At 40.7% G+C, this 14,431-nt stretch overlaps 1 protein-coding gene across 1 annotated transcript in view; it reads right to left on the bottom strand.

Moving 5' to 3' along the window:
* Positions 1–14,431, bottom strand: part of col9a1b (collagen, type IX, alpha 1b) — an 82,294-nt gene that overhangs the window by 12,840 nt on the left and 55,023 nt on the right. The window contains exons 27-29 of the mRNA XM_078398994.1: positions 9,525–9,557; positions 5,264–5,410; positions 5,095–5,149 (exon numbers count right to left, since the gene is read on the bottom strand). Of these exons, the coding sequence (XP_078255120.1) occupies positions 5,095–5,149; positions 5,264–5,410; positions 9,525–9,557 (235 nt within the window). The remainder of the gene's footprint in view (positions 1–5,094; positions 5,150–5,263; positions 5,411–9,524; positions 9,558–14,431) is intronic.

The following is a 14,431-nucleotide window of genomic DNA, read 5'->3' as shown; positions in this document are numbered from 1 at the left end:
TTAAAGTCATCTCCCTAATTTGTTCATCCCCATGTCAATTTACATGTTTATCTAATACCCTAGAAAATAATGTCCCCAATACAAAAATTTATTAATCTCAAATTGTATGTGCTCAATGACTAAGCATCTGCAGAACTTTAAAGTGAATAGTCCAAAGATTCACAAGTCTTCAACTGAAGAAAATTTCCCCAGCGCTAAGGGACATGCTGAGATCTCACCTCCAGGTACAAGACTCTCCTGCAATTGGAAACATACTCTTGGCATCTACATTGATAATCACAGAATCTTAGTTATCCCCTCTAAGTAATACATATTAAGACAGAGACACATACAAAGTTAAATTTCTAAATTTCTAATCGCTTGGAAAAAAAGCTAATAGGGATGATATAAATTAAATGGCAGAGTTGTAAAGGTTTGCAAGAGGTGTGGATTTGTAAGTAGAACCTTGAAAATCGCTGGGCATATCGCCAGTGTGATTAGAAAACCATTTTGATGGTTTTGGCTAGGATAGGAATTGGCTAGGATAGACTGGCAAATGATACTTAAAGGGTTGACAGTGGATATGCAATGGCAGAGATTTAAAGATCGCACGGATGAATTACAACAATTGTTCATTCCTTGTGTTTTGTTTGGTGTAAAAATAAAACAGGGAAGTCGGCTAATGAGGGAAGTTAGGGATAGTGTTAATAAATCCAAGGAAGCTTCTGTAGATATGTGAAGAGGAAAGGATTAGTGAAGACAAATGTAGGTACCTTTCAGTCAGAAACAGGTGAATTTATAATGGGGAAACAATGAAATGGCTGACCAGTTAAACGAGTACTTTGGTTCTGTCTTCACTAAGGAAGACAGAAACAATCTCCCAGAAATACCAGGGGACCGAGGATTTTGTGGGAGGTAGGAACTGAAGGGAATCCACATTAGTCAGGAAATGGTGTTAGGTAAACAGTTGAGACTGAAGGCAGATAAATTCCCAGGACCTGATGGTCTGAATCCCAGAGAACTCAAGGAGATGGCCCTGGAAATTGTGAATGCATTGGTGATCATTTTCCAATGTTCTATAGACACTGGATCAGTTCCTGTGGACTGGATGGTAGCTAATGGAACCCCACTTTTTAAGAAAGGAGGGAGGGAGAAAACAGGGAATTATAAACCAGTTAGCCTGACATCAGTAGTGGGGAAGATGCTCGAGTCGATTATTAAAGATGTAATAGTAGCGAATTTGGAAAGCACTGACAGGATCGGTCAAAGTCAGCATGGATTTATGAAGGGGAAATCATGCTTGACTAATCTTCTGGAATTTTTTGAGGATGTAACAAGTAGAATGGATAAGGGAGAGTCAATGGATGTGGTGTATCTGGACTTTCATAAAGCCTTTGACAAGGTCCCACACAAGAGACTAGTGTGCAAAATTAGAGCACATGGTATTGGGGGTAGGGTATTGACATGGATAGAGAACTGTCCCGCCCCCCTGACATCAGTCTGAAGAAGGGTCTCGACCCGAAACGTCACCCATTCCTTCTCTCCCGAGATGCTGCCTGACCTGCTGAGTTACTCCAGCATTTTGTGAATAAATGGATAGAGAACTGGTTGGCAGACATGAAGCAAAGAGTAGGAATTAAGTGATCATTTTCAGAATGGCAGGCAGGGACCAATGGGGTGCCGCATGCTCAGTGCTGGGACCCCAGTTATTTACAATATATATTAACGATTTAGATGAAGGAATGAAATGTAACATCTCCAAGTTTGCAAATGTCACAAAGCTGGTTGGCAGTTTGAACTGCGAGGAGGATGCTATGAGGCTGCAGGGTGACTTGGATAGGTTGGGTGAGTGGGCAGATGCATGGCAGATGCAGTATAATGTGAATACATGTGAGGTTATCTACTTTGGTGTCAAGAACCAGGCAGATTATTAATGAATGGTGTCAGATTAGGAAATGGGTAGGTGCAACAAGACCTGAGTGTCCTTGTACATCAGTCACTGAAAGTAAGCATGCAGGTACAGCAGGCAGTGAGGAAGGCAAATGACATGTTAGCCTTCATAGCGAGAGGATTTGAGTATAGGAGCAAGGAGGTCCTACTGCAGTTGTACAGGGCCCTGGTGAGACCACACCTGGAGTATTGTGTGCAGTTTTGGTCTACTAAATTGAGGAAGGTCATTCTTGCTGTGGAGGGAGTACAGCGTAGGTTCACCAGGTTAATTCCTGGGATGGCAGGACTGACATATGATGAAAGAATGGATCGACTGGGCTTATATTCACTGGAATTTAGAAGGATGAGAGGGGATCTTATAGAAACATATAGATGCAGGAAAAAAGTTCCCGATGTTGGGGGAGTTCAGAACCAGGGGTCACAGTTTAAGAATAAGGGGTAGGCCATTTTGGACTGAGATGAGAAAAAACCTTTTCACCCAGAGAGTTGTGAATTTGTGGAATTCTCTGCCACAGAAGGCAATGGAGACCAATTCACTGGATGTTTTCTAGAGGGAATTAGATATAACTCTTAGGGCTAACCGAATCAAGGGATATGGGGAGAAAGCAGGAACAGGGTACTGATTTTGGATGATCAGCCATGATCATATTGAATGGCGATGCTGGCTCAAAGGGCCGAATGGCCTACTCCTGGACCTATTTTCTATGTTTATGTTTCTATTTGCTGCAATACCAAACACCATGGCATCCTGGGATACATAAATAAAAGGCATTTAAAAAAATACAAAATATAAGGGAATATTATGTTGGATCTTTACAAAATGCTGGTTAGACCACAACGAATAGGAACATGAGATGACTTGGGCTGAAAGGCCTGTTTCCGTGCTGTATAAGAGAATAATTTAAGGCCTGTGGGACAAAATTAGGCTAATGGAATGGATTGCTCTACCAGGAGCCAACATGGATTCAATAGGTCAAATTACCTCCTTCCATGCTTTAGTAATTCTATGAATTACATCCATTTCCTAGAGATGCTGCAGAAAAGATTCACTGGAATGGTTGTAGAGATGAGGAATTTAAGCTAGAGAAATGGAATTGGTCTCCTCGGAAAATAGAACGTTGTTAGAAAATTTGTGAGAAAACTGTAATGGGTTCAGAGTTGATATAAAGAGAATGTTGTTCCCATTGGTTCATGTTCCAGGATTAAGGGATACCAGTCTAGCAGACTGAGAGGAAAGACATTTCTTATTCAATAATTAGTTTGGATTTGAATTCACTATCAATGCTGGTGGCAGAAACAGAATCAATCATTGACTTTGATAGGGAATGAATAGGTAAGAATAATGTTCAGGGCTGTGGAAAGAAGAGTAGGATTTATAGATCCATAGCCAGTGTTTGCAACTGAGATAAGGGCAATTAAAATTGTATGAGGGAAGTGTTGTCCATGGTGGATTAAGTAAACAAACCACGAGACAGTCAAGAGAGGAACAGTGGCAGATAGTCAAACAGCTGGTCTATAATGCTCATCGACAGTTTTTCCAAATCAAAAAGAGGGATTCCATGGGAAAGAGGCATTACAAAGTGGTAATGTTAAATTGAAACCTAGGGTATACAAAGTAGCAATTACTAGTGGTAGACCAGAGGACTGGGAGGTTTTTAGGATCTAGCAGCAAAAGACCAAATGACTCATAAGAAGAGAGAAAATTAATTAAGAGGAAATTTACATTGTATAATAACAAAAAGTTAAAGTTTTCATGGATATATAAATGGGAAGACAGTGGCTAAGGTAAATACAGGACCTCCAGAAAATGAGTGGTGAATTAATAGCAGAAAACAACGAAATAGGAGATAGGTTGAATAAATGTCTTGCATTAGCCTTCACCATGGAAGACATTGCTAATATTTCTAAAATATCAGACAGGCTAATTTCAAATAATATGGTATAATTTACAAAAATCCCAATTACATGGGATAAAGTATTGGAGAAACTCAAGGAGCTGAAGATGGACAAGTTGCCAGGACCCATGTGGGGGTTTTAACGGAAGTGACTGTAGAGATAGTGGACCCATGGGTTGCCAATTTTCATAAATACACTGAACTCCAGGAAGGTGCCAGAACTTTGGAAAACAGCCAATGTGACTCCCTTGTTTATCAAATGAGAAAGGCAGATACCTTTCATCCAGTTAATTTAACAGCTATTATTGGCAAGATGCTAGAGTTAATAATCAAACTTAATCAACACTTTTTAAAAGTAAGTTATGTTTGACGAATTTACTCAAATTCTTTGAGGAAGTAACAGAAAGAATTGATAAAGGGGAACCTGAAAATGTAGTGTATTTGGATTTCCAAAAGACATTTGACAAAATACCACGCTGGAGACTGCTGCATAAGTTAAAAGCTTGTGGCATCAAAGTGTGTTAGAATGGATTGAAAACAGGCTGTCACATAGAAAACAGTGTTGAAAAAATGGGCCTTTTTCAGACTGGAAGGAGATAACTATTGGAATATTGAAGGGATTAATTCTTGCCCTTCATTTGTTCACCATTTACATGAATGACCTGGAAGAAGGAACAGTATGTAAGTTTTCCAAATTTATGACAATGTGAATTTGCGATGGGATGTAGATTGTTTGAATGAGTCTTTCTTTAGTAAATGTGGAACCCCCTCCAAACATCAAAATACAGCAACATGAAGTTGCAAGAAGATTTGTTTACACGTGCTCTATTTTCTTTGCAATCAAGGCCAATATTCAACTTGCCTTGTGCAGAAAGGAACTGCAGATGCTGGTTTCTACCAGAGATGGACACAAAATGCTGGAGTAACTAGCAGGTCAGGCAGCAACTCTGAAGAAAAGGAATAGATGACGTTTTGGGATGGAACCCTTCTTCAGACAGCGTCAAATTGCCTTCCTACTTTCTACTGGCCTGACTAATTGTATTCTTTGCAACATCAACCAGGACAGCCAGATTCAAATGAAAATCAAAATTTTACTTTTTTTCTCATTGAATAAAATCTCATGTTTCTATTTTATGTGTATTTTTGAATATGAAACATGGAGTTTTGATGAGGAGCTGGGATAGATGTCGTCACATTTTATAACTTTATCCTCTACATGCTCGTCACTTGATGCAGAATAGTAGATTATTTAAAATCATTTGGTACTCACCTTGCATTACTCTCATGCACACTGTTTTAATGTGCTGGTCAGTAGGCTCTTTACCCTAGGAATGGTATGTAAAAAAGAGATGTTTTAAATTACAATGTAAAACCCAAAACTCAGCAGACAACTGGAGGTCTGAATAAGTAGAAAAGTGTACTCAGAATTGCATTCATACAGGTAGACCCTGCTTTCCAGGTATGCCTGCCAATCCACGATCTCCGTATAACCCTTGTGATCCCATTGGTCCTTGGCCTCCCTCTGTACCATGCAGTCCACGGAAACCTTCTTTGCCATGGCTTCCAGCCAGACCGGCTTTACCAAGCTGGAGAATTAAAAGACAAAAAACAATCACAGAATAAGCAGAGCTTAGAGCTAGTGTAATTTTTACTCTAATCCAAAATCTTGTTACTTCACTTTATGTTTTCACACCATTGAAATTAAGACTTATTAATGCCATATTGATGTCAATCTTTGAGTATGGAGTAAAGAGGTCCTTCTGCAGTTGTACAGGGCCCTGGTGATACCACATCTGGAGTATTGTGTGCAGTTTTGGTCCTCTTTTAGCAAGGAGGAAGGACATTCTTGTTATTGAGGCAGTGCAGCGTAGGTTCACAAGGCTAATCCCCAGGATAGCGGGACTGTCATATGAGGAAAGATTGGAAAGACTGGGCTTGTATTCACTGGAACTTAGAAGTATGAGAGAGGATCTTATAGAAACATATAAAATTATAAAAGGACTGGACAAGCTAGATGCAGGAAAAATGTTCCCAATGTTGGGGGAGTCCAGAACCAGGGGCCACAGTCTAAGAATAAAGGGGAAGCCATTTAAAACTGAGATGAGAAAAAACTTTTTCACCCAGAGAGTTGTGAATTTGTGGTATTCTCTGCCACAGAAGGCAGTAGAGGCCAATTCACTGGATGAATTTAAAAGAGAGTTAGATAGAGCTCTCGGGGCTAGAAGAATCAAGGGATATGGGTGGAAAGCACGGGTTACTGATTGTGGATGATCAACCATTATCAGAATGAATGGCAGTGCTGGCTCGAAGGGCCAAATGGCCTCCTCCTGCATCTATTTTCTATGTTTCCCAAAAGCGCTAAAGTATGGGAGTACTTCAGGACTTGTATATGTTTCCTTCTATCTACAAGCTAAATGATTTTAAAACCTGTTGACGTTATAATGATCATGACATTCTAAATTGTCACTTCTCCTGAACAACAAAGATTTGTAATTGCAATATTGCATAATGTCAAAATGACCTAGTTGAAATTCGCAAAGATTATTGCCTATTCATCTAACCTGGATATAAATAAAATGTGATACAGTACTACAGCAAGACAGAGAGAGAGGCAGACAGAGAGAGGAGGGAGGGAGGGATAGGGTTGGGAGAGAGATACAACATATAAACAGACAATTTGGCGCATCAAGTGTGCGTAAACAATGAATTAGAAGTTGCAACCTTTTGTTTCCTTGGTTACAGATATGGATGACGAGTTTAGATGAGCCATGCGTCTTAATTTTAAAGCACTAAGGCAGCAAGCAAGTAAGAGAGAGAATATATTTTGAGTGATACATGTGTTTTCAAAAATAATGGCAAGAAATCTGTAACTAACTTAATTGTTTGAATTAAATTACTGAAGTTGGCCAGTAACTAAGCCCTTTAATCTTACTTTGATTAAATGTCAATGTCTGATTCTTGTAAAGAACTCACAATATTGCAATTAAAATTTCCATGCTATGACTCTCAACTATCTTGCTATTTCCAATCCTAACTTTCTTAAACAGCAGAGTATCAGTTGAGCAAAACATTGTTGCCACTGCTAAATTTTACTTCAAATTTGTTATTCTCTGGCTTGCCAGGATAGTTTCTGTATATCATATTTTATAATAACACAGAACAAGGCCATTCAACCTATCAGGACCATTGCTGCTCCCAGTAGAGCAATCTCTTTAGTCCCATTCCCTTTCTTTTTTCCCCATAGTGTAATTTACTGTCTTTCACACATGCCCATCAACCCCCTTTGATTCGTTGTCCCATTCACAACGTTAAGGGGTAATTTACTGTAGCGCTTAATCTACTAAATAAATATTTTGATGCTGGTGGAAACTGGAGCACTCACAAAATCCATCCAGCAGTAATGAGAACATACAAACTCAACACTGGCCACACACAGGATCAGTATCAAACATGGGGCTCACAAGCTTTGAGGCAGCACCACTGACTGCTGTGCAACCCCAAAATCTTCACTAGCCTCCAATAATATTCCATTCTATAAGAAACCATTCTGCAAGGAGGGACTCTGTGTTCTGTGCTCTTTACTTTGTACTCTGATGTTGTCTCTTGCCCTTATGAAGGAAGTTAATAAGTTCGAAAGATATAGGAGAAGAATTATGAAGAACTTATGAAGTACTGAGGAATGCAGAAGCTACTGCACTCTGGAAAAACAATAGTTTATCATGAGACTTCACTCTGTCCTTGAGCTAATTAATTTCTGTATTGTTCTGCAAATCGATATAGACAACATCCAGTGCATTCCCTTCATTGATCTTTCTCTCTTCCACAGCAGAAAATTCAATTAGGATAGAGGAACACAGTTGGTCTTACATATTCCTGTTGACTATCCTTTACCTACAAACTTTTCAAACTACTTGTTTCTGAGTCATCCCCACCACTGCGGTTAAACTGGTGGGGAGTTATTTCATAAGTTATCGACCCATCAAGTCTACTGTGCCATTCAATCATGGCTGATCTATCTTTCCCTCTAAACCCCATTCTTCTGCCTTCTCCCAATAATCCCTAAATCCCTTACCAATCAAGAATCTATCAATGTGCCTTAAAAAATCTTTTAAATAGTCTGAAGGGTCTCGACCTGAAACATCACCTATTCTTTTTCTCCAGAGATGCCGTCTGACCCACTGAGTTACTCCAGCTTTTTGTGTCTATTTTCGGTCTAAACCATCATCTGCATTTCCTTCCTACCCCTTAAAAATACCCAATTGCTTGGCCTCCACAGCTGCCTGTGGCAATAAATTCCACAGATTCATCAGCCTCTGACTAAAGAAGATCCTCGTCATCTCCTTTCTAAAGGTACGTCCTTTTATTCGGAGGCTGTGGCCTCTGGTCCTAGACTCTCCAACTAGTGGATACATCCTCTCCACATCCACTCTATCCAGGCCTTTCACTATTCACCACTCTATCAGGGCCTTTTACTATTCTTACAGCCCTTTTAAAACAGGGATATCAAATTTGCCATTTTCCAATCCTGGCATCTCCCCTGCATCAAGAGAAGACTGAAGGATTATAGTAAGTCCTTCTGCAATTTTCATTTGAAATTCTCTCTGTGAGTTAGGATGTATTACACTTGGACAAGATAACATTTATATTTAACTTAGTTGGCCTTTCGAATATTACCTTCTCATCAATTTTCACCTTGCCATTAAAATTCCTGACTACATTTTGATTCTGTCTCAAGATAGTGTCTCAAAGTCAAGGATAAGTTACTCATGTTCAACATATTCTATGATGGCTGATGAGGTCAATCTGAGACCCTCAGCCTCTACCACAAGTGGAGCATTGGGTGCTTGACAGGGTGAGCAGGTAGGGAGCTTAGGATGTGATGCTCTCCTGTTGTTTCCATTGGATTTTTCTGTGCTCAGAGGATTTAGGGATCCCAATGCCACCTTGAATATGTTTCTTCATTCTGTGTGGTCTTAACCATCTTCAAGAGAAAAAGACTAATCGAATTTATTTTGAGAAAAGCCCCAACGCTGACCTTACCTGTGGCAGATAGATTCCTCTAAACAGAGCTTGGAATAAAGTGTTTACTTAAAAAGATCTAGTGAAGATATGCATAACAAAGTCTGCCCAACATCAAAGCCCCAATGCTGGAATGTTGTCTTGTTAGATACCCGAGTTTATTGTAACCTTGGTTCTGGAGTGGAGGCAACATGGGTTGAACAATTTCCCATTTGCCCTGTAAATATTCCTCAGAATTATTTTCCAATAGTTTTCCCAACATTAAGTTTTCATGACATAGATGGAGATCATTTGGCCAACTGAATCCATGCTGACTCAGAGCATTCCCATACCCCCCACTTATTTCTGTTTAATCTATTCTCTTTCACAACCATACAGGAATCATTGTGCCATGCAGTCTGTGCAGAGGAACCAGAAAAAAATAACAGAATAAACAAAAAATACGTACAAGATCATCCTTTCAATTGTGATGCAAATTTACATTGTAGTCTTCAGTGCATCGACTGCCCAATCACTAGCCATTGAAAACTACTTAAGTCGTTATTTTCTCACCTAAATAGTAAACTATCCTTTTATTATTATAAATTTCTCAATCAAATTTCCTCAAAAGCTATATTTCTGTAGCATTAAGGAATACAGTCACAAAATGATAACATTATAAGACACTTGCAAAATACTTACAGAACCCTTGGGACCTGGGGCTCCTCGATCACCCTAAACATTAGCCACATGGGGTGGAAGTGGTGGGTAGGGAGAAAAGAAAAAACAAATGAGTCACATCCTCTTCAAAGACAATGCTTAGCATATTAAAAATACAAATCTCAAACTACATCATGGCTATGTTTCTAAACAAAACATCTAGCTTTAAATTTGCTTGTACTGTGAAGATCATAAAAATAAAAATAATAAAACATAATAGTATTCTGGAGTAACTCTGCGGGACAGGCAGCATCTCTGGAGAGAAGGAATGGGCGACATTTCTGGTCGAGACCCTTCTTCAGACTGAAAAAGGGTCTCGACCAGAAACGTCGCCCATTCCTTCTCTCCAGAGATGCTGCCTGTCCCGCTGAGTTACTCCAGCATTTTGTGACTACTATCAATTTAAACCAGCATCTGCAGTTCTTTCCTACACATAATAGTATTCTGCCTTGACATAAAGCTTTGTTTTTTAAACAAACATATTGATATGTAAAGAAAAACCATGAAAACCAGTTTAAAAGAAGGAAATTAAACATTGGATTCAAAAAGTATATCGCAAGTCATGATTCCATTTTATATGGAGCGTACAGTAGAACAGGCTTCAACAGGTATATGCCAACAGTTATGCTCCACATTATCATCTCCTTTCTCCTATCCCTCTTCATCTAACACCATTTTTATATCCTTTTTCTTTATTCTTCATTTGCTTTTTCCTCAAATGAATGTTTGCATTTGCCTCACTGTTTTGTAGAACATTGGGATGAAAAGTTTTTTTGAATATTTTAGCGCATTATAAGTAAATATTTTGATCAGATGAAGCAGGAAGGAGAACAAAACGACCATTGTACATTTTTGTACATGACAATTCAATATTAAAGATGTTCTTAATTTCCACTTGTCCATTCGGTTCAATAGACTGATAACTTTAATACAACAATTAAATGTCATTTAGTTTTGGTTTATATTTTTCTTCCTTACCTTATTTTACTAATACATTTTATTGCAGACAGAGATTGAAATGCAAGGCACCAACAAAGAAATGGTCTGAGGAGACTGTCTCCTTCAGGACAGTCTTAAGTTGGTGTAGACAATAGACAATAGACAATAGGTGCAGGAGGAGGCCATTCGGCCCTTCGATTTAATGTGATCATGGCTGATCATTCTCAATCAGTACCCCGTTCTTGCCTTCTCCCCATACCCCCTGACTCAGCTATCCTTAAGAGCTCTATCTAGCTCTCTCTTGAATGCATTCAGAGAATTGGCCGCCACTGCTTTCTGAGGCAGAGAATTCCACAGATTCACAACTCTCTGACTGAAAAAGTTTTTCCTCATCTCAGTTCTAAATGGCCTACCCCTTATTCTTAAACAGTGGCCCCTTGTTCTGGACTCCCCCAACTTTGGGAATATGTTTCCTGCCTCTAACGTGTCCAACCCCTTAATAATCTTATACGTTTCGATAAGAACATGAAGACAAAGTTGAATTTACCACAGAATCCAGCAAAATCAAACTGTGGGCCACCTGCATTAGTGCCGAGAATATCAATAATGACCATTGAATATTCAGTGGCTAAGTGCTATACAGCAGATGCTGCATCAACTACCTTGCTGATGCCCAACTCAATACTGTAATATGATGGATCGCTGTAATTACCACAAAATCCAGTGAAATGAGGAAAATAAATGCCCACCCAATGTCTTCTGCTGGCATTTGACATTACACAAGTTTTCCTGGATCCATACAGTATATCTTCACTATGGCAACTCCAACTCCATTAAAGCTCAAAAAGTCAAAATTAATAAACAAGAAATCAGAAAAAAAAAGTGCTTTGTGAATGACTTGAAGCTATCTTGCTTGTTGGAGGTGTTCAGAACCAGGGGCCACAGTCTAAGAATAAAGGGGAGGCCATTTAAAATTGAGGCGAGAAAAAACGTTTTGACCCAGAGTTGTGAATTTGTGGAATTCTCCGCCACAGAAGGCAGTGGAGGCCAATTCACTGGATGAATTTAAAAGAGTTAGATAGAGCTCTCGGGGCTAGTTGAATCAAGGGATATGGGGAGAAAGCAGGCACAGGTTACTGATTGTGGATGATCAGCCATGATCACAATGAATGGTGGTGCTGGCTCGAAGGGCCAAATGGCCTCCTCCTACACCTATTTTCTATGTTTCTATAGGAGTAAAGAGGTCCTTGTGCAGTTGTATAGGGCCCTGGTGAGACCACATCTGAAGTATTGTGTGCAGTTTTGGTCTCCTAATTTGAGGAAGGACATCCTTGCTATCGAGGCAGTGCAGCGTAGGTTCACGAGGTTAATCCCCGGGACTGTCATATGAGGTAAGATTGGAAAGACTGGGCTTATATTCACTGGAATTTAGAAGGATGAGGGGGATCTTATAGAAACGTATAAAATTATAAAAGGACTTGACAAGCTAGATGCAGGAAAAATGTTCCCAATGTCGGAGGAGTCCAGAACCAGGGACCACAGTCTAAGAATAAAGGGGAGGCCATTTAAAACTGAGGTGAAAAAAAAACGTTTTCACCCAGAGTTGTGAAATTGTGGAATTTTCTGCCACAGAATGCAGTCAAGGCCATTTCACTGGATGAATTTAAAAGAGAGTTAGATAGAGCTCTAGGGGCTTGCGGAATCAAGGGATATGGGGAGAAGGCAGGCACAGGTTACTAATTGTAGATGATCAGCCATGATCACAATGAATGGCGGTGCTGGCTCGAAGGGCCAAATGGCCACCTCCCCCTGCACCTCTTTTCTATGTTTCTATCTTGACTCCATTCTTTCCCTGGTTCAGTCCTCTCCCATACATCTATGACACTTCAGATGTCCTCCACTATTTCGATAATTTCTAATTCCTTGGTACCAAACAGTTCATCTTTGCCTTCACCATTAATGTACAATTCCAATACATTTCCATCCCACACCAGGAAGGTCTGAAGGCCCTCCTTCAATATAAGCCCAACCAATGTTTAGCCAGACTAATGAATGTGTTGGTGAAGGGGCCTCTGATCAAGGAACAAGCAGAAGGCCCTCCCACCATCTTGATTTTCACAAATTAAACAATGTTCTTCCAATCACTTTCTCCAGATCAAATGTATAGCTAAAGGTACTCACTTGGGTCTCTCTGTGTTCTTGAGAGAATTTGCCTGACCTGCTGAGTTACTCCAGCAGCTTGTGTCTATTTTTGTAAACCAGCATCTGCAGTTCCTTGTGTCTACAATAAGGTCTCCTCAACATTAGGGAAGCCGAATGCAGATTGCATTACTGCTTGCTGAACAATGTATTTAGTCCACAGGGTTGACCCTGAATTCTAATTTTCCATCCCATTCTCACTCTGACCTATCAGTCAGTGGCCTCCTGCACTGTTACAAGGAGGCCCCTGACCTATCCGTCAGTGGCCTCCTGCACTGTTACAAGGAGGCCCTGTACCAGCTTGAGGAACATCACTACTTCTTCCGTTGGGCATATTGCAGCCTTCTGGACTCAAAATTGATTTCTACAGCATCAAGTAATTTCATTTCTCTGTCTGTATCAGTCATCATCTGTGATATTGTCTCAGTGTGTTGAGGGTTTTTTGCCTTGTTTTTCTCTTGGAGTGGAGGAACTGTCCAGCCTGGCCATCCAGGAATGTCTTCTTGGTCTGCATTTCATAACACTTATATTCTTTTGTCAATGTTCTCACTCTCTAGCTGCCTCATGTATTGGCCAGATAACCTTGTTTACAGTTTACTCCCATTTCTGCCAAAGGGCCCTGGACCCAAAATCATAAACTGTATTGCCTTCCACAGGTGCTGCCTGTTTTGCTGAATGTTTCAAGCATTTTCTGCTTTTGAAACCAATAATTCCTCCATTGTTTGACTACAATTATCAGGAACAGGCTATTGGACACCAAACAACCCAATGTGAATTCCACAACAATATGCTCTGTGATATACAGTGTAGGAAGGAACTGCAGATGCTGGTTTCAACCGAAGATAGACACAAAAAGTTGGAATAGGCGAAGGTTCGGGTCGAGACCTCTCTTCAGACAAAGTCAGGGGAAAGGGAAACGAGAGATATAGACGGTGATGACCCAAAATGTCACCTATTCCTTTCCGAACTTATTTCCACCTACCTCGACTCCATCCTATCCCCCCTGGTTAAATCCCTCCCCACCTACGTCCAAGACACCTCACACGCTCTCCATCTCCTCGATAACTTCCGGTTCCCAGGCCCCCACTCCCTCATCTTTACCATGGATGTCCAGTCACTCTACACTTCCATCCCCCACAAGGATGGTCTCGAAGCCCTCCGTTTCTTCCTCGACCGTAGAACTAGCCAATCCCCATCTACCAACACTCTCCTCCGCCTAGCAGAGCTGGTTCTTACCCTTAACAACTTCTCCTTTGACTCCTCCCACTTCCTCCAAACCAGAGGCGTAGCTATGGGCACTCGCATGGGCCCTAGCTATGCCTGCCTCTTTGTCGGGTACATCGAACAATCCCTGTTCCGGGCGTACACCGGCCCCATCCCCAAACTCTACCTCCGCTACATCGACCACTGCATTGGTGCTACCTCTTGTACCCATGCAGAACTCACTGACTTCATACACTTCACTTCCAATTTCCATCCTGCCCTTAAATATACCTGGACTATCTCCAACATCTCCCTCCCGTTTCTGGACCTCACCATCTCCATCACAGGAGACAGACTGACATCTACTATAAACCCACTGACTCGCACAGCTATCTGGACTACACTTCTTCCCACCCGGTCTCCTGCAAAAAGTCTATCCCCTACTCCCAATTCCTCCGTCTAGGCCGCATCTGCGCCCGGGATGAGGTGTATCACACTAGGGCGTCAGAGATATCCTATTCTTCAGGAAACGGGGCTTCCCCTCTTCT

The sequence above is a fragment of the Rhinoraja longicauda genome, chromosome 5 (assembly GCF_053455715.1).
Source record: "Rhinoraja longicauda isolate Sanriku21f chromosome 5, sRhiLon1.1, whole genome shotgun sequence".
Taxonomy (NCBI): domain Eukaryota; kingdom Metazoa; phylum Chordata; class Chondrichthyes; order Rajiformes; family Arhynchobatidae; genus Rhinoraja; species Rhinoraja longicauda.
This window is presented reverse-complemented; position numbering and strand designations above follow the sequence as displayed.